At 46.8% G+C, this 21,216-nt stretch overlaps 1 protein-coding gene across 1 annotated transcript; it reads right to left on the reverse strand.

Moving 5' to 3' along the window:
• Positions 1-3,389: 3,389 nt before the first annotated feature.
• On the reverse strand, positions 3,390-20,612 carry ARF4 (ARF GTPase 4). The gene is made up of 6 exons (XM_073644617.1): positions 20,375-20,612; positions 9,824-9,904; positions 7,599-7,708; positions 6,853-6,924; positions 5,767-5,892; positions 3,390-4,237 (listed from the first exon to the last, which is right to left on the reverse strand). The coding sequence occupies exons 1-6, from the start codon at positions 20,439-20,441 to the stop codon at positions 4,151-4,153; spliced, it is 543 nt and encodes a 180-aa protein (XP_073500718.1). The 5' UTR covers positions 20,442-20,612; the 3' UTR covers positions 3,390-4,150.
• Positions 20,613-21,216: the final 604 nt, after the last annotated feature.

Below are 21,216 nucleotides of genomic sequence, written 5' to 3' on the forward strand. Positions count from 1 at the left end.
GGCCAGTTAAGAGTGATGGTGAAGATACTTTAGGAAAATAACTGCCTGGTCTGACATCTGGAGGACTCGTGTGCACATGGCTGAGGTGGGAAATGAAGGGTCTGAATGATTGGGTTTATGATATGGATGGCACGCCAGGTACAGTTCATGCGGTTTTTCTTGTTTTCCCTCACCTTGAGTTTTGACCAAATGCTAAGAAGAACATAAGGCACCATTAAATGACCATGGTCTCCCCAAACAGAGGAGGATCTCTCAGGGTGTAGAAAAATCACAACTTTGGTGTTCTTCTAACTGCAGATGATTATTCGTTCTGAGGATCAGTGGCAGCCGCAGGGGTCTGATCCCCCTCCCCGAATGCATGTTGTAGGGGTATGTCATAAGCGAGAGAAACTCTTTTAGGTTGTGACCACAGTGATTTTTTTTTTTTTTCATGCACACATTTGTGGATTACTGGTATTTGCAACGACAGGAGCAGGATCACAATGATCCAGTGCGGTCTAAGGGATACTTCCACCGCGTGCAGCAAAACCGTATTGGCTGCCATCTTGCTGCCTTGTCACAGTGGAAGGAGAGGCACCCTAGAGGGGGCACAGCTGCTTCATACACTCACCTTCAGCACCATGTCTATCAGATCTGGACGCTTCAGTGTCTGCTATCCGGTCGCGGCAGAGTATCTGATCCCCTCGTCTGAGACCAGGAGGATAGAGCGGGCACTCCGCGTCTTAGCGCCGCTGACTATCCATCCCTGCAGCTGGTGCAAGTGTACGCGCGGGCCTGCCAAAGAGGTGGCGTCGGCAGACCCGCGCGGGCCTGCCAAAGAGGTGGCGTCGGCAGACCCGCGCGGGCCTGCCAAAGAGGTGGCGTCGGCAGACCCGCGCGGGCCTGCCAAAGAGGTGGCGTCGGCAGACCCGCGCGGGCCTGCCAAAGAGGTGGCGTCGGCAGACCCGCGCGGGCCTGCCAAAGAGGTGGCGTCGGCAGACCCGCTGAATTCCCTGATGTGTGGGCTGAGCAGGGGCCATGACTCGCAGTAAGAAGCTAGGGAAGATGAGCAGCCATGCTACCGCAATACACTCAGAGTACTGCAACCCCCATGAACCAGAAACCTGGAGCAAAGCTGCAGGGGCCCCAACAGGATCCAGATACTTTGCCATGGCACAGGAGGAGGAGGAAGAGGCCGGATCTTCTGAAATGGATGCATCTACATGTGTGCTCCTGATAGTATTTCCCTAGGGAATCATAGATGGATGTTCTTACTGTGGTCAATAAATTTAATACCACACTTACTACGCTGGCAAGCCAGGTGGGCTACTTCCAGGAAACTATCTCCATAATTCATAGACGAGGGTAGAGTCAGTGAGCTGGAGGATGCTCTCCCAGTCTCCATAGACGTTCAGAACCATACGCAAGCTGTGGCGGCGCTGCTTGCTAAGGTAGACGATTTGGAGACATAATATGCTAGTGCCGAAAAGGATGGACGGGTGGGATCCCCGACAGTTTTTTTGAAAAATGATTACTAGATACCTTTGGCAAAGAGGTCCTCATTTGCTTGTTCGCGGTGGACAGACCCCCCTCAACCCATTCTGATTAAAATCCTCTACTATAAAGACCGGGATATTATACTAAAGGCGGCACAGGAGAAGCAAGACGTTAATCTTGGTGGGCAAAAGATCCCAGTCTTTCTGGATTTCTCTGTGGAATTCCAACGCAAAGGATCTATGTTCCTGGACATTAATGGGAGTATGAAGGCGCTGGGAATAAAATATTCTGTAATTTATCCCGCTAAATAGAAAGTGGCGGCTCTGGGTTCAACTACGTTCTTCGAGTCTCCCAAAGATGCCCTGAGATGGTTGGACACTCATGAGCGTCAGATCCGGTAGGACGCAAGGGCTCAAATTAATATGGACTATGGTGACAGAACTTGACCTTCTGACATAATTAATTAATGCGTTAGCGTTCTCTTTTGCTCCACAAGACGTTTTTGGTGTAGAAAAAAAAAAATTGTGATTTCTCTTCGTAGTAGTGCAGGAGGGATGCACTGAACTGTTTGGCCACCCTAAGGCTATGTGCCCACGTAGCAGATTTGATGCAGAGCGTTTTTGCCTCTGGCAGAAAAAACGCATGCAGATTTACATGCATGTAAAAACGCTTCTCTCTGGCAGAAAAAACGCATTTTTTCAAGCACTTTTACAAGTGATTTTAGCATCACTTGGAAAGTGCTTGACAAGTTGGTCACACAATATAAATCCATGCAACTGGCATGGATTTATATTGTGTGACCAACTTAATGCTTTAAATGCTGTATCTATAGTATAAAAAAAAAATTAAAAAGTTAAAAAATGAAGAAAAAAAAAACCTGTATACTCACCTCTCCGGTCTCCTCCAGTCTCCTCCTGGCGGCGATCCTGCGATCCTCTCTCCTCGGCGTCCCACGGTGTACTTGCAGGACCTGCGGTGATGTCATTTAGTCAGCTGAGGGTCACGCGACCATCACCTGACCACTGACAGCAGTCGCCTGACCATCAGCTGATTAAATGACGTCACCGCAGGTCCTGCAAGAACACCGCGGGACGCCGAGGAGAGAGGACACCGCCAGGAGGAGACCGGAGAGGTGAGTATACAGGTTTTTTTTATTTTTAACTTTTTCTTTTTTCCAGCGCGTGGTAGCCGGGATGAAGAGGAGTTGTAGTCTCCTCTTCATCCTGGGTACCACACACACCGCGATTACGCTGCAAATTCGCAGCCATTGAATTTAATTGAAACGCAGCAAATCCACATATACCTGCGGGTTTGCTGCGTTTCAATGTTCCTCAATGGCCGCAAATTTGCAGCGCAATCGTGGTAGAAATGGTCATGCTGCGTTTTGCAACGCAATGAGAATTTGGTGCGCTAATTAGCGTATCATGTGCACAGCACATCCGAATTAACATTGCTTTGCATGGCAGAAGGTTTTACAAGCGTTTCCTAGGTGTCTATAAGGTCTATATGAGAGACCCGCCATCTATCTGGGCATTGCAGACTCATCAAAAGTAGAGAGGAATTTTTTTTTTTTAGCATAGCAATGATTTTTCAGATTCATTAAAAAAATAAAAAATAAAAAAAAACACTACAAAAGAAACTTTTTTGTTATTTTATTAGGAATAATTTTTAGTGGGGTATGAAGAAAACGTCAATTGTTCAGAGGAATTCAAAAAAAACAAAACAAAAAATAGTAATCTTGCATCATGAAGATATGTTCACCAATAAACCATAAAACATCAGCAGAACTATGATACAATGGGCAAAAAAAAAAAACTGTCAAGCTGAAAGCAACAAAGAAAAAAAAAATATACCCTAAATTGAGACAATCTGCTGAGAAATAAAACAAGCCGGGGGGCTCCTTCTGCTGCGGGTGGTCTCAGAAAAAAAAAAAAAAAAAAGGCATTATTGCAAACTGCAGCAAAGGCCTTTATCACCAATCCTCATTGCATAAGCAAAATATAGTTTAGTCTTGGCCAACACATGGTTAAAATAAATGAGAATTGGTGTCGATTCAAATAGTGTTTCCATAAAGGTTTTTAGCAAAAAAAATATTTTTTGGCATGGATGAAAAATAAATAGATATGGAATGCTATGTTTTAATTCAGCAGAAAGTCTTAAGGAATGACACAAGGAAGGAGAAGATGGAGGGAGGGGGACACTTCAAAAAGGAAAAAAAACATCAGTAAAGCAAGAATTCTGCAAAGTGTGCAATAATTAAAACAGCCCGACTTTACATAGGAGAGCTGCGACCGACTCAGAAATGACATTGTGTTCATCTTGAGAGAAAGGAGGGAGAGAGAGCGCGGGGCATTACAAGGGGAGAAGGAGGGGAAGCAGTCAAATCTATAGCATCACAAGAATTATTTCCAGACATGTAAAGGAGAAGTAAAACCAGAAAAACACTTTCACATAAGGGAGAATTTATTATTTTCTGCTTTATATCTAGCCACGTTGCTCTGAAGGCAATATGACGACCCGGTAAAAGTAACCGGCAACAAAAACAATCTGGAAACTTTTTAGAGTGTTTGCCGCCCCCCATTCCATTTCTTTATACCATTTTAGAACTAGTTTGGATGTTACGCGCCTAGACCACTTCTAATTCATTGTGTCCTCTGCTGAACGCCGATCCTTCTTAGCGCTTGGAGAGCTCGTTTGATAGCCAGTCCAGTCCTTCGTACAGACCAGTCCCCTGAGTTGCGCATGTTGCTTGCACGTACCACTAAAAGACAAGAGAGAATAAGTCGCAAACTTCTTAGAAGTATTCAATATCAAATATAGATGTATTTTTAAACCCTTCTCGACATATGTCCTACATCAGGTGCATGGAGCAGGCTCAAGAACCGGATCCAAATGAAAGAATTAAAGGGGTATTCCCATCTCCCAAGATCCGATCCCAATATATAGTAGGAATAATAATTAATAAATAATTATTAGCAATTACCTTCAGTTAGAAATGTATAGTTCAGTTAGAAATGTCCCTTTTCTCATGAGCAGGCATTGCAGAACCTTAGGTATCCATGGTTACGACCACAGTGACAGATAGTTGCTAGTGATCATAACCATGGATACCTAAGGTCCTGCAATGCTTGCACATGATGAAAGACATAGTGAATCAGATAAACTATACTACATTTATAATTGGAGGTATTTCCTAATATTATTACTACACCTACTGCATATTGAAATAGGATCTTGGAGATGGGAATACCCCTTTAAGTCCATTGAGTTCAACCTGTAGTTTAAGATGTTGATCCAGAGGAAGGTGAAACCCCCATAAGGAAGAAGCCAATAGCCCCATATTAGAGGAAAAATTCCTTCCGACTCCAGATATGGCAATGAGACTAGTTCCCTGGATCAACAAAGTCATATTTGGTATCACCACGTCCATAAAAGTCCAATATATTAAAATATAGAATTAATTTAGGTGTTAAAAAGTGATCAGATCAAAACATGTCACCCTAAATATACCGTTAAAAAAACCCTACAGCCTGCCACAAAAAAAAAAAAACAAAAACACACTTACACAGCTCCATCAATGATTTAAAAAAAAAAGAAAAAAAAGGTTCGTTTTTCCCCAAAAGCTCTAAATATTTTATCAATTAAAAAAAAAAACATTGTGCTAAAACAATGAAGCTAAAAATAAAACCCAAGGAACTAAAGGCAGAATTGCATTTTATTATACTTGGAATTTTATGGTTTTAAAAACATGGGGGGGGGGGGGGGGAGCGGGCTGATCATGAAGGGGTTAAATATGCAAATCTATGGGTTATGGATAGTGTCAGTAGACCACTATACACTTTTTATAACATGGGTGACTGCGCCCTTAAAAAAGAAAAAAAGAAAAATTATATATATACACACACACACACATTATATTTTATAATATGTCACATTGTCCAACAAACACATTGTCTACGTAAAAGGATAGATGATAAATGTAAGATCGCAGAGATTCCCGCTGATCCCAAACATGGGGATCTAAAGTCCGATGTGTAACTAGAACAGCAGCGAGCATGTGTGACCACTGCTCCAAAGGACACACATGCTCAGTACCACTACATCCACACAGATTGGGGAACTCGTGTTCTCAGGATTGTGGCGGCTCCAGCAGAAGGACCATCAGCAACCATACATATAACCCGTATCCTTTGGATAGGCATCCCCCACCCCCGAACAAATCCTTAGAGGACTAAGATAAAAGGACACCATACAGAAGACTGACGATGATGGTGAGGAGGATGTACTCACAGTCCTGTTGCGTAGAGTCTGAAGCGTCAGCTTATCGGTCATCTCGCTAATGGCCATAGCGTTGGGCAAATCTTGTTTGTTGGCAAACACCAGCAGCACGGCATCCCTCAGCTCATCTTCTTGGAGCTGAAAACAAGAGCAGCCATCTGTTAGGTGACCGTATAGAGAGTACATACAACTACAAGTCTGCATTTATCTGCTGCGACACAGAGGATATAATTCTGGCTGTACAGGATCGCCCTAAAAGACGCCCACAATGCAGCAGCAGAATATCTTGTACCAGCCATCAACAATGCCATCTGCTGCAAGAAGTCAGCGCTTAAGTCATGCAACTAGTTACTAAAATGGGCTGATATAATTATGAACCTTCTTCTCTTAGAACTGTTGTGCTATTCCTCTGTTGTTCCTCCTGGAAATGTATGACTGATCTGACCGCTAGGCGGTAACATTCTTGTCAATAAGATGTTTTCCTGCACAACTTTGACACGTTTTGGGTTGCTGCCGGATAGAGTTTGTGATGGTGATTTTTTTTTTTTTTTTTTTTTTTTTACAATCTTTGGTATATAAAAAAAATAAAAGCGAAACTAATATTTAAGAAAACGTGCCCCTAAGTGGTTAAAGTAGCGACAGGGGATATTTTACTAGTCGATTCCCCCTGTAACAGGTCCCAAAAGGTGGACAAAGCTCTTTAAAGCCAGAAGCCCACAATGCAGCAGTGTGTGGATGAGACACACCCACCTGCGGCCACCAATCAGTGCATGACTTTGTGGTTACACTAAGGTGTTACCTGCAAACTTGTTTGCTCATTGGCCCCTACAGGTGGGCACCGGGCCGGCGCCAGCACCCGGGCAAGTGCCAAGGCTCTGAGCAAGTAGGGGGGACCCACTCGCCACGTGGTGCCCATTATACTGCATGGAGGGCCACGTGGTGCCCATTATACTGCATGGAGGGCCACGTGGTGCCCATTATACTGCATGGAGGGCCACGTGGTGCCCATTATACTGCATGGAGGAACCGAGGAAATCACAAAGAAAATTAGATTAAAGTGGAAGAATTTTTTTGAACCTCGTCTTCTTAGGCTCTTACCATCTTCTGTAACTCCTCCGCGGCTTCCTGGATTCGCTCTCTGTCATTACTGTCTACAACAAAAATGAGGCCCTAGAAAACAGAACAAAAACAATGAGTGCCATGTAACTGAAAACACACCCAAAAAAAAAACAAAACAAAACTATTATAATCCTCATCACCGCCAGTTGCAACTCTATGGTGACATGTCAGTGCAGAGGACATCAATGTGTCATGCATCTTCAGCCAAGAATCCACATGATGTGCGGCCCCCCGAGTGCATTACGTACGGCCCACATCTACAATGTGTTACACAGGAGCAGATTGCAGCTCCGCATCACGTCCTAATAAATGTTCCCTCACACTGGGTGAAACGCCAGGTCTGCCAGGAAGTGGGAGCTGGCTGTACATGCATGGCTAGTGCGACCTGGAGATTCACACCACACGGTGCCTGTGAAGCTCAGCCACCTGGATACAGCAGAGGCCGCTCTGTGATCAGCGTTGCACAGAAAGTAGAGATGTCACCGCTCCACTAGCAGCAGGACTGCTGCAGCTTGTGATTGGCAGGTGGCACAACGATGTCTTGTCTTCCTGTGTCAGCAGAGATCACAGAGCTGCCTGCACTGAACCCAGGTAGGTATCACTGAGATTGATATTTTTATAGCTCAAAGCCCCTGTGGGTTTTTTTGGTCCAGATTACCCCATTAAATGTTTTGTAAATTACGAAGCCATGAGGCCAGTGTGCTCACTACCGAGCGTGCCCTCACCTGTGTGTTCTGGAAATAATGCCTCCAGAGGGGTCGGATTTTGTCCTGGCCGCCGACATCCCACACGGTGAAACAGATGTTTTTGTATTCTACAGTTTCCACATTAAAACCTTTAAAAAACAAATGTATAATGAGTTAAAAGCATAAAAAGCCGAGCCTGTAACTCATTCCAAATTATCACATCACCCCCCGTACAATGTTTCTGGGCCACAAAAAAAAAAAAGGTGCAAGAGAAACACCCGTGGGGCTCGTTACAGCTCCAATATGGAAATTATTGGCGCTTGTGTAGCCGCACTTTTCTGCAATTAATCTCCTACCTCTTATTGATTAAATGCAAATTATTTGTTTCAAGGTGCAATTACGAAGTGTGCTGTACAGAGCGGCCACCGGTCTCCTGACCAGATCTCGACAGCATCGTCAGATATGCTTTAAGGTTGCTGATCTCGGGCCAGTAGACCCATGGCCGGTCCTTGCATCGCACTTCGTACTCATAACGCAAGACAAGGATGAGTGAAAACGGCTCAAGACATCTGCATTTCTTCAAGGCCACCATTACCGTATATGCTGCATCTGGATGGAAATAAAGAACGTGGACGCGCTATATGGGGCTATTCGCTTGCCCTACTCATGTTTTGAGGACAGAGCTCTCCCATTCAATTGAATGGATGGGAAAAAAAATGGTAGCACAAGGTCGGCAGGATAAGATACGCTTGGGGAACCTTCGGACAATTTGTTTTTATTATTTTTAAGTATGAGAAAACAGACCAGGAGAAAAAAAAATTTGGTAGCCAAAATCTCAATGTTCATATAATGACATGAAATAATGGCATTTTTTTTTTAGAATTACTTCTCACCTAACTACTAGATAAGAGAAATTGCTGGGGGTCGCACTACTTGGACCCCAATGTGGGTCTGTGCTCATCATTTGGAGCAGCTGTCACACAGGTAGCATGAATAACCTGCAAAATATACTGCATATATACACAAGTTCCTGCAATCAGAACGTATTACCCATCCATAATTTCAGTTTCCATCCATTCAAAGTCAAGGAGACCAGCGAAGCGCTTCGGCATCTCCAAAAGTCCCACAGACTTCGAATGGAGGGGCACCAAGTATGTGGACAGGCGAAACATTTGGATTGTAGAATATCCTTAGGCTGGGTGCCCACGTAGCATTTTTCAAGCGTATATGCTGCGGAATTTCCGCAGCGTAAACGCTTGAAAAACGCAAGTATATCCGCACCCCATGGTCCCCAATGGGATTCCGCAAGTTCTATGCACATGCTGCGGATTTTTCCGCAGCGTTTATGCTACGTACAAAAATCCGCAGCATGTCATTTAATTTTGCGGAAGCGCAGCGGAACTCCCGCCATTGACTTGCATTGAGACGCATAGAAACCGCGACTGTACATTTGTACAAGCGGCTTCTATGCGTCTCTATGTGCGGATGGTACCCAGTTCTGGAGGAGAGGAGACTCTCATCCAGACCTGGGTACCATTGTACCTGTAAAAAAAGAATAAAATAACAAATAAAGTTTATACTCACCTGTCCGGCGTCTTCTCTCTGAATGCCAGCAGCGCTGAAGGACCTTCGGTGACGTCACAGTCATGTGACCGCAGGCCCTTCACCGCTCTGTCTCGCGATATGCCGGCAGCCGGGAACCAGCCAGGAAGCAGCGCTGCAGCCACGCCGGGCATCGGGGGTGAGTATAGCTTTATTTGTTTTATTTTTACGGTTCACACTGTATAAATCCATGCTGTTTGCATGGATTTATACAGTGTGACCTAGTTGTCAAGCACTTTCCAAGTGATGCTATCGCCTGGAAAGTGCTTGTCAATCTGCATGCGGAAACGCATGTGAACCCGCATGTGGATCCGCATGTATTCTGCAGGAAAAACGCATGCACAATCTGCATGCGTTTTTTTCTGCCAGGGAGATGCAGAAATGCTGCAGAAATTTTCTGCTTCATTTCTGCATCGTGGGCACATAGCCTAATGAATTGCTGTACCAGCAGAGTTTTGAATTCAGCTCTGAATTCCATTATAAATAACAATACATTACTTTACTGCTGGTTTTACATTACCGCCTATAATAGAGTTCAGAGCTGCATTCAAAATTCTGCTAATTATTAGAAACATATCAACCAAGCTATAATGCAGCGAGACTATGCTATTACACAATGCCAGAGAGGAACGCTGAGATTTCAGCTCTGGAAATGTACTCACCAATGGTGGGGATGGTTGTGACGATCTCTCCTAACTTCAGCTTGTACAGGATTGTCGTTTTACCGGCAGCATCAAGACCAACTAAAAAGAAGAACGCATACATTAATATAATAGATCAGACGTAAACCTCCTCCTGCTATAAAAGTATAGTTACAGTGTGAAGACACACTACCAAGCAGATAAGTGTGAAGCAGAGCAGGAGGCGCAGAGGCCGGAGCAGAGGAACAGCCACAGAACCAGCAGGACAGGTTCAGGCTGCGGTAAGGACGTTCCCTATTGCCACCAATGGGGAGCAGAGACTGCATTTTAAGGAGCAGGATGCCCATGCTCCATGTCTGAGTCGCCATAAATATGTATTTTTTCTGGCCGGACACATGATTGCACTGCTGGACCGAACGGTGCGCTCCCCCAGGCTGCGCCTCTGCAACATGGGAGCAGCGCAGGAGGGTGGCATCCGACGATCTGGCCGGTGCGGACCAAACAGACCCAACTTGTGCACCCCTTAGCCCTGACGTTTACCTAGATGTGACTGCAAGGTGGCCGGTAACCCAAGCAACGAGGCGTACACTAGAAAATGAATCCCTCCGTTATTAAAAATCCACCTTGTTTTCAAGAAGATTAAAGTTGCTTGTTATTACAAGAAAATTGCAATTTTACCCCTTTATGATACTGAAACAACCCACAGCTTGGGATACGACACCAGGATCTCATTCCACTGATGATCAGAAATCCTCTATTGGCCATTTAGCTTTCACTTAGATTGTAATGTTTATAAATGCAGGATATTAAACCCCCTGTAGCATCTACACAGGTAATTGTTTCACCAATACATTGACTTTATATAGCCAATATTTATCGGTTTTGATAAGCACGTTTACGTTGTAATTACTGGTAAAATAACGTTGTGTCCAGAATAATTTTTTTACCAGGTTAAATGCCGCTGTTCTCCTGAATCCAGTGATGTTTCTCTTTTGTTTCTGCTCCTCTCCGTTCCGGAGATATGGCCTCCTCTTCCCTGTATGTAAATCTAGTCTTGTTCCCTAAGGGGGTGTGGCCCTAAGCTCTTCTCTGTGGGTGTTCCCAGAAGTCCACACCCCCTTTGTGAACAATGACAAATTTACATACAGGGAAGAAGTGTTCATATCTCAGGAACAGAGAAGCGCAGGAACAAGAGAAAAATAAAGTTGGATTTAGGAGAACATCGGAATATACACCAGGGGGAAAAATGACAAGTCCCCCTTAAAATGGCAATATCTTCCTAGGATAGTTCAATTACAGGTGGACACCGTCATTATGTTTGTTCCGTATCTATTACAGCAGATGGGATAATGGGAAAAAAAAAAAACACTTGGCAATTATAACCAATGTGGTGGCTCAGGAGGGAGGATTAGATGCCCTTAGTTGCTGGAGTAAATACACAACAAATCAATGTAAATGTCAATGGCATAAGGTCTCATCTCCAGTTACCAGAGCAAACAATCCATTCTACCGGGACCAGCGCCAAGAATGACATGTGCAGTCAAAAGACACACAAAAAAGAGCAATGTGTCATCAGGATCCCAACAGTAAGGCTATGTTCACACATTGCGTTTTTTTGTTTGTTTTTTTTACTGCAGCAAAACCTGATCTCTTGGCAGGAAAGAAGCTGCATCAAAAACACAGGTTTTGGTGCGTTTTTCAGAATCCCACAGTTCAGCTTTGCTTCAGCCACAGAAGCATGAACACAGGTCACCAATGCAAGACATATGAAACCATATTAACCAGAATTATAAATGTAACAGTGGGGGGAGGTGAGTAGTTCAGGAATAGTTTATCTAAGACACTGGCAGTGCATTGAGTTTGTAGGACACTATTTACTTTCACACTATGGTCTGCCATTCAGTTGAACAGGCATTGCTCAATTTCACACCTCCTTGTGCCACAGGTATTGTTACATCTCACACCTAGCTCAGCCAATGTTTACAATGTACACATCACTAATTTAATTAAACTCTCCTAATACAAACTATCATCTGAGTGACCAAGACAAGATGTTAAAAATCACAAAAATAAATGTGTTTCACATACAGCTGTGCTTGCTTATACCTAAAAACACAGCAAAACCTGATAGCCATGTTCACACGAAAAAACGGTGAAAGAAGTGACATGCTCTATTTTGCAAAAAAACATGCAGAGCACAAAATCCCGATATAAAAACAAGATGTGTCCATGAGATTTCTGGAATCTCAAGACTTTGCTGGTTCTATAAAAAGCAGCTGCAAATTTGCATAAAAAAATGCATCAAAAACCAAGATGTGTGAACATAGCCTAAGGGGCGAGGACTACTGGGCGCTGTTTTCGGAAATCTCTGGCGGTCCCATAAGAAATGAATGGAGAGGTGTATCATTATGAGTCCCAATCTTGATAGGGGTTCCAGAAGTTGGACCTGCACCAATCAGAAAGTGAACACCTCTCTCATGGGATACATGTTGTGTCATGAACGCAAAGTCTATGAGAAACCAGAATTCTCTGTTCACCCATCATGGGTTTTTTTTTTAATCAAGACTTTGTGCCTTGCATGTTTTTTGGAAAATAGAGCATGTCACTTTTTCAGCATTTTTTCACCCATAAAGTAATGGGTGGTGAAAAAAAGAGCATCAAAATTTGTATCAGCTTTTTTTTTTTTTTTTTTAGCATTTTTTTTTTTTTTAGCATTTTTGATGTTAAAATAAGGTTCTTTTTTTCACAGAACTTTATGTACATGCATAAAAAGAGACAAAGTGAAAAAAAAAACGCACCAAAATGAAAAATCCTGAATAAAATGCCCTTGAAGATCAGGTTTTGCTGCAGAAAATTGACAAAAAAAACATATGTGAACATAGCCTAATATTTCCCTGCTGCTCCCGAGTATTCAGTTTTAGCAAATTATAACATATGTTGTATATATTTTTTCAGTTATATGGGCCTTTTTATTTAGTGCTACTCTGTATGTTCTTTATAACAGGGCGGTGCTCAAGGGGTAATATAATGTAGAACTGCCCCAATATAATCTCTTGACCACACCCCCTTAGTAAAGACCATGAATATTATTAGCAAACCCTTATCTCTGGTGGATTAAGAATAAAAAAAGTGAATTCTAAGGGGAGCAGCAAACATATGGCAGGCACAAATCCTGGTCACACTGACTAGGTGGTCTTTTAGTGGAGGGCACTCTCAGAGGAGTCTATGGGGAGATCACACCTCCTCAGTGTGTGATCGGCCCATGAATGGGTTTGGGGTGGGACGTCACTGGGACTTTGTTGAGGAGGTTAATGGAGTTTCTCCTGGAGACAGAACAGCTCAGCTGTGCAATAAGGGAGCAACCAAGGGACCTTTAATCTGACCCTTTGACGGACGCCCCCCAAATATTAATTGTCCACTGCAGTGCTCTTAGTTTAGAGGTGAGCGATCCCTGTAGATCCCAATCCTCTGGTGTCTCTGGAGTTGGCACCGGCGGATCCTTCATCCCATTTGTTCATCTGGATATTAACCAAGCAAGGGTCGGGCACTGCTAACAGTCCGATGCCAACGAGCAGCACACACTGCAAGCTGTAGTGCCGGCGTCCCTGCCCTCTGCTAGGCAGGGACGCTGTTCCCCTCACCGCTCTGCTCCGTGCCCGGCGTCCCTCTCCCGCTCTGCTGGCAGCGCGCGCTCCTTCCCGGCCACTGTGCTTAGGGCGCGCGCCCTCCCTCCCTCTTAAAGGGGCCGCGCGCGCCGTCCTAAGGAGTCCCCGGCCAATGGCCGGAGGACTTTACCATATATAAGGCACCTCCTCCAAAATGGAGGTGCCCGAGCAATGTTGTTGCACCGTTCTACTCTGCTTCAGCCCTCAGGTCCCGTTGCCAGTTACCTGCCAGTTACCTGCCAGATTCCTGCCAGCTTGCTGTCCTAATCCTGCCTGATTTCCTGTTACCTGCCTGCCTGCGGTCCGACGGTCTGCCTTACAACTCCGGTCAGTCTGTCTAAGGACCAACTTGCCCGCTCACCTGGGAGCGCACATCAGCTACCTGCCTGCTTGCCTGAGGTCCGACGGTCTGCCTTACAACTCCGGTCAGTCTGTCTATGGACCAGCTTGCCCGCTCACCTGGGAGCGCTTCTCCGCTACCTGCCTGCTTGCCTGCCCGGAGGCTCCGCTGTCACGTGCTGTGACCATCAGCTATTCCAGACTCTTGCCCGCTCACCTGGGAGCGCTTCTCCGCTACCTGCCTGCTTGCCTGCCCGGAGGCTCCGCTGTCACGTGCTGTGACCACCAGCTATTCCAGACTCTTGCCCGCTCACCTGGGAGCGCTTCTCCACTACCTGCCTGCTTGCCTACCTGGAGGCTCCGCCGTCACGTGCTGTGACCACCTGCTATTCCAGAGACTCTCGCTTGCTCACCTGGGAGCACACATCCTCCATCTGCCTTGCTAGCCTCCCTGGAGGTTCAGCCATCACTGGTCGTACCTACCCTTTACCTAGAGACTGCCCCGGTCACTTGCCGTGACCTCCAGCCTGTTCTTCCAGAGACTGCCCCGGTCACTTGCCGTGACCTCCAGCCTGTTCTTCCAGAGACTGCCCCGGTCACTTGCCGTGACCTCCAGCCCGTTCTTCCAGAGACTGCCCTGATCACTTGCCGTGACCTCCTGTCCGTACACCCAGAGACTGTCCCGGTCACCTGCTGTGACTGCCTGCCTGATCGCCACCCGCTCCCTTACAAGGACCGCTCCCTTGTATAGTAGCCCAGAGGTTCCGCCTCCCAGACCCGTTACACAAGCAAAGCAGCAACGCACAATCACCGGTGTCTACATCAGATGGAGTCAACAGGACAACTCCACCTGCAGCAATGCCACCTGTGACCACGTCACGGACAACGCAGGAGGGTTCACCTGACACGTAGTAGGCACAGAGACGGGCGAAGGAGGACAGCAGTGCCTGCATCTAACACCGTCCTTCACATTCCTAAAATACCAGCGATTACTGGTGCCAAACCAGTCCGCAGTATGGGGCACCGACCAGGCACTACTGCTTTGACACAATTTCCAAATTTGTTTTAATCTCCGGTTTACTACAATATGAAGATTATTGCTATAATAGGTCACCAGTCCATAATGGTGGGGGGCCATCAACAGGGACCCTGTCCGATTCTGAGGATGAGGCGCTCATTTACTGATCTCTTCTGGTTCTCCCTGCATTGCTGCACTAAAGAAGATCCGTCAGCAAATGTCACAACACAAACTGCCTTCATTATGAAAAAGATCTTTTACACCTGATGATGCTGGTGTACTTATTGGGACGAAAAAAATGATCCATGTTAGAATGGCTGTAGACTCCTTTTTGGAAACTTAAAACTCAATCTCAGCGTCACCTAGATTCCTCAGTGTCCCTCGTTCCTGATAAGATCTCACACTGCTCGGTACAAGCTGTCAGGCAGGGTAGGTGGAGACTGAATACACTGATTAAATGAGCTTTCCCAGTCATTCAGATATGGATATTCTTAAGTACACCAGTCTCATCAGGTCTAAATTCCCCATACTTATTAAACTAACGTAGGTCTAACCATTGCCCGATGCCTTCCCATATCATCGATCGGCGCTCCTCATCTGACATCCTCTGTGTCAGCGCTCCAGAGATAAGCATCGCCCAGACTGCTGCAGAGCCGCTCGTCTCCCCCGCCCCACAGACAACCAACATGCATATTCAGTAAAGACGGATTACACAACATCCCTGGCTATAAGCATTACTAATCTGCCATTGATCCACACCTGAGCTGATGGGATCAGCCATTAGCTGACGTCCGACAGCACAGAAAAGGAAACGATCTGATGGGATCTTCCCCAACATAAGAAAAGCGTCATCGTTCCTCATGACTCCGCGATAAACTACGGCCATGATTATTCAATAAAGAGGGAGGGGGGGGGGGAATAAAGATTGTGCATGCTGAAATCAGACATGCTTGATCCCATAATTAAAAAATATATATATTAATATGCCCTAAATAAAAGATAATAAGTTTGATAAATTGAAGAATTTTTACGTTAACTGATCTAGTCTTGGGGCTTGTTCTCAGTTAAAAAGCATTAGTTTGGGGAAAGAATGCTTTTACAGTAACAGCAAAATTAATGCACTTTCTAAAATCTCTTTCAAATCTTGTAAATCTTAAGAAAAAAAAACAACATGTCAATTCTTTCTTCATTTTTACTACTTTTTTCCCCCCTTATTGAGGCCGAGCGCCAAAAAAATAATAAAGATGTTTTTTTTTGGCATTTGTCTTTTTCCAGCAAAGGAGAAAAAAACTGCTGCAAGTGAACAAAGTCTTAAAGGGTTCTCCCCCCGGCTTCTTACTTCTGCATGGAGAGGCGAGATGACTGCATTGACAGCAGGACACAGGCACGACCGGCACGTATTGTGCACGTATCCCAATGTAATAAATAGGACCGGTACATGATATCCGACAGCTTATAATGCAAATACAAGGAGGTATCGATAAATCATATGCCTTGAATATTTCTAGCAGACAAAAATAATCCCGTTGCTATGGAAACATTAACTTTTGACAAGTGCACAGTTTTGGCAGGAAAGGTTGTGTCATTTTGATTTACATTAACCCAGTCAGGTGCAGATGGAAACTTTAGTCAAAACTTTCCAAAGGCGTCTGCTTTTTGCAGGATAATGCACCTGCCGAAATATACGAAAAACGAGATGGTAAGTGATGCTACGGAGTCACGGTTTGCAGAACAAGATCTTCGCTCTTTCTTAAGGATTAGAATTAGCTTTTGATCGGTGCATTAAATGCATAAAGTTGTAAAATAAAAATACATTTTCTAGACTGGGTGAACTGTATCAATACCCCCTTGGCTTAAAAAAAAAAAAATCTGTAATATTAAAGAGGAGCTGGAATATATATTTGTGCCGCCTCTGCTTGCACCTTTCTAAATAAAATATTAGGAGAGCTGTAAAGAGTCATCGCTATCCTCCATTACTGTACACTAAGTGTGTGGCAGCGGCCCGGCCTCCTTCCACATCACAAAGGATCCCGGAACAGGAAAAGAAGTTGCATAATGCTGAACGGAGGCGACAAGGAAACACCTCAGACCAGGGCTCAGTCACTCGCAGACCGCACGCCCGTGTCTGCTGGATCACATTCCTGGATGACAAAGGAGGGGGGGTCAGACGGGAATCCGCAGCCTGGATTGGAAGTGATGTGGACCAGTCCGGGGTGGGAGATCCTATAGTGACACCTGGGATTAGAAGAGTCCGACCTCCGCTCTTCCTGAGCGTATCCTACCCGTGTCACCAAATCATCCTCTGCAGATGGCTACCAGGGGACATGCTGCAGCCACAGACCCACGCCTCGCTAGTGCCACCTATTATGAATGCTAACCACTGAGCCCAGAGAAGATGTCCAGGACTTGGATCCCCAGGGCAAACACTTAGGATGGGTCACCACTATCAGACACCAGGCACCCCTACAGATCAGCAGTCCCTGGAACACTAAAGCGCCGTGCAGTGTATAGTGGCTGTTTTAGGGTACTGCAGCTCAGCTGACATTGAAGTGAACGAGAGCAGAGCTGCACTACCCAAGAATGGCCACTACAGTGTGCGGAGCTGTGGTATCACTGTACTTCTGGTGGCCACCAGAGCCAGTAACTGCTGATCATCGAGGTGTCAGACTCACGCCGATCTGAAATCCCCTGGGTAGGTCATCAATATCCATGTCCTTCCCAACTCACAAAAAAATGCTGCCCAAAACAGTGAACCGACATCTTTGGTGCACTGGGTGTTTTTTCTATATTATAGGGTTGATTGTTTTTTTTCCTATAAGTCTCTCTAAAGAGTAAGAAAAGCACAAAACCACGCTTGTAAAAAGATGCAAGAATTTTTATTTTTTTTTACCAAAGCCAGAAAAACCATTGTATGAAGAAGGCCCTGATGCGCCAACGGGACCACAGCACCTACACAAATGGCCGTGTCAGACATGTGACAATCTGAGCTGATTGGTGCCACAGGACCTCACTCACTAAGGAGCGGTGGAGCCGCCCATCAGGAGCAACGCTGCATTTAGTAATCTTACTGTGTATAGGTGCACCATCCAATGCTCTGCTGATGACCAGATGCGGAGATTTAGAGGGGGGACTGCTGAAGATTTCACCCCTTTAAAATAAAAATGGTCTGGAGGCACGTTCTCTATTTCTTGTCAATCAGACCCGACTTGTTTATATATCTACTCTATCCGCATCGAGGAGCAACCTAAATATTAAAGGGGCTATGAAGAATTTGAGAAATGCAAACTACAGATGAAGCAGACTTTGTTTCCCCTACATTTCTTCTGCTTCCAATTTGTGGAGCTCCGATCTACAGCTCTCCTCCTCCCCCCAATGACGTGCATCTGCTCTCCATGGTGGTCTGGATTACGCACACACTCCGGACATGCAACGCTAGACTGGTCCACGTGTTATCACTGGTGATGAGGGGTGGTACCGCACCGTGACAGATCTGTTATATGTAAGGCATGCGAAGTGCAAAAGGGGCCCATAAAGACCACAAGCGCTCAACGTAACTTTACGAGGCAGCATTAAAGCACACCTCCGGCAAAAAGCGCTACCACTTCCACTGGAGATACATTACATTGTGCTTTTACAGGGTTTGTTGGGGTTAAAAAAGAAGAGTTCCCCAGGAGGTTAGGGCTGTATAAGAGAACCTAGTGATAATCATGTGCCAGCACAGGCCGCTCCTTGACCTGCAATGTCAATGTTCCACCACGAATCAGCAGGACCACTGCAGCCTGTGATTGCCTGCAGTGGTCAGGTGATCTGAGCAGCGGATGTTTTTCAAGATGCCACACTGATCAAGTCACCTGCAGGCAATCATAGGCTGCAGCGGTCCTGCTGGTGGTGCGACAGTGACATCTCCTCCCGTGCGGCACTGATCACGAAGCTGCCTGCACTGGATCCAGGTGTGTGCCAAAAGACAAGCTACACTTAGTTCAGCTTCAAACCCCTGGGGAACTTTTTATTTATTCTTGGAAAACCCCTTTAGTTTTCTTACAGATTTTTTTTTGGGGGGGGGGGGGGGGCAAAATCAGATCCTGGAAGATCTGACATCAGCGCTGTATACAGTAACAGACACTGGGAGAAGCAGTGGATACTCAGCCTTGGACCTGGGGAGGGTGAGTAAAGAACAGTTTTGTGTCTTTTTTTAAAATTATAAAACCAGGAAGGAGGGGACCTGAAACCCCCTTTAAGTCCTGGACAACACCTTTAATAATGCAGGAATAAAGTGATTCACAAATAATCTAAAACAGCACAATTCTTTCCGACACAGACAGGACAAATGGAGTTAAAACAAAACTTTAAAGCTTCCCCCCCCCCCCAAGGGTGTTGCCAAAAAATACTGCAGGTTAAGGAGGGGGGGAGTAAACAGAATTCCAATTCTTGTCTAAACCTCACAACAGTGACAGGACAGGATCATAGAAAGGGTTGGCGGCTGCTGGAGCCCCCCGGGATCAGATAGGACCAGTGCAGAAGCCACATATACGCCTGGCGTGGGCACCCTCCCCCCGGGATCAGCCACATATACGCCTGGCGTGGGCGCCCTCCCCCCAGGATCAGCCACATATACGCCTGGCGTGGGCGCCCTCCCCCCGGGATCAGCCACATATACGCCTGGCGTGGGCGCCCTCCCCCCGGGATCAGCCACATATACGCCTGGCGTGGGCGCCCTCCCCCCGGGATCAGCCACATATACGCCTGGCGTGGGCGCCCTCCCCCCGGGATCAGCCACATATACCCCAGGCGTGGGCACCCTCCCCCCGGGATCAGCCACATATACCCCTGGCGTGGGCACCCTCCCCCCGGGATCAGCCACATATACCCCTGGCGTGGGCACCCTCCCCCCCGGGATCAGCCACATATACCCCTGGCGTGGGCACCCCCCCCCGGGATCAGCCACATATACCCCTGGCGTGGGCACCCCCCCCCGGGATCAGCCACATATACCCCTGGTGTGGGCACCCTCCCCCCCGGGATCAGCCACATATACCCCTGGCGTGGGCACCCTCCCCCCGGGATCAGCCACACATACGCCTGGTGTGGGCGCCCTCCCCCCGGGATCAGCCACACATACGCCTGGCGTGGGCGCCCTCCCCCCGGGATCAGCCACACATACGCCTGGCGTGGGCGCCCTCCCCCCGGGATCAGCCACACATACGCCTGGCGTGGGCGCCCTCCCCCCGGGATCAGCCACATATACCCCTGGCGTGGGCACCCTCCCCCCGGGATCAGCCACACATACGCCTGGCGTGGGCACCCTCCCCCCGGGATCAGCTAGATTCAGCACAGAAGCCACATATACACCTGGCGGAGGCCCCCTGATGCTGGCGCTGTGCCCCCCATCTCTGTCAGGGCAGTCCCTCACTGCTGCCCATTGCGGCTGCTCTGCTGCCCCTATGCCCAGCTCTGAGCCAGGCGGGGTCACCCAGGAGCGCACAGGTGCCACAGGGGAGCCCGCTGCCCGCACCTGCCTCTCCGGCTGTCACAGGCCCGCCCCGCACTCACCCATCAGGATTCGCATCTGCTTTTTGCCGAACAGCCGGGAGAAGAGCGAGGAGATGGTGAGGCCCATGGTCGGTGCTCGGCGGCCGCTGTACTGCTCTCTGCTCTGTTACCCGGCGGATACTCGTCTCTCTGCCACGTCACGCTCAGCCCCGGCAGCGCTTCCAACGCGGTCCAAATGACGTCACGAACGCCACATCCCGAACTGCACCGGAAGTGGGGGAAGGGAGTAGGCGCGGCCTTGGCCACATGACCTTGGGGCGTGGTTTAGAGGGATGGGCGCGGTTACTAAGAGACGCGAGAGGGAACGCATGCAGGATATGAGGGGGCGGGGCTTATAGATGTTCCACCACGCCGCTTCCAACTATACAGGTTCCAGGCCGGCAGGTCCACGGTGGCTGCTGCTCATGCGTCATTTGGGCACGTGCAACGATTTATGTTAACTGAGCATGCGCAAGGTGGCCAGCGTCACGTGACACTTTAAGGAGAAAAGTATTGGGACCTAGTGATGGGTAAAATGCGATTTTTTGGTGAGCCGGCTCTTTTGGCTCCGAAAATGGCTCATTTCCTATTACCTTTGGCTTTAAATTTGAAGCCAAATTCTGGTATGTTTTAACCCATGATTGTATACCTTTTAGTAAAAATCTACACATGTGCCAATTTATGACATAAAACAGAATAGTTTCCAGAATAACCAGATTTTATATTATTTGCTGTAAAAACTTTAACAAACACAAAATGAACATGCAAAATACCAACAAGATACTAATTATCAGTGCCACATTTTAAAGCTACCTTCACACTTGGCGAGTTCGCTGTGGGCTGTCTGCTGCAAACAGTCTGCA

This window comes from Phyllobates terribilis, unplaced genomic scaffold (assembly GCF_046119375.1).
Source record: "Phyllobates terribilis strain yellow unplaced genomic scaffold, ASM4611937v1 Scaffold_8__6_contigs__length_399053987, whole genome shotgun sequence".
NCBI classification, from domain to species: Eukaryota; Metazoa; Chordata; class Amphibia; order Anura; family Dendrobatidae; genus Phyllobates; species Phyllobates terribilis.

What these genes read in the sequence shown, in the direction of transcription:
- ARF4 (XM_073644617.1), bottom strand. Translation starts at nt 20,441, where the DNA reads ATGGGCCTCACCATCTCCTCGCTCTTCTCCCGGCTGTTCGGCAAAAAG. An exon ending in GCAGATGCGAATCCTGATGG is followed by an intron (nt 9,905 to 20,374) that starts GTGAGTGCGGGG and finishes TCTTCTTTTTAG; the next exon opens with TTGGTCTTGATGCTGCCGGT. An exon ending in CGGAGGAGTTACAGAAGATG is followed by an intron (nt 5,893 to 6,852) that starts GTAAGAGCCTAA and finishes TCTTGTTTTCAG; the next exon opens with CTCCAAGAAGATGAGCTGAG.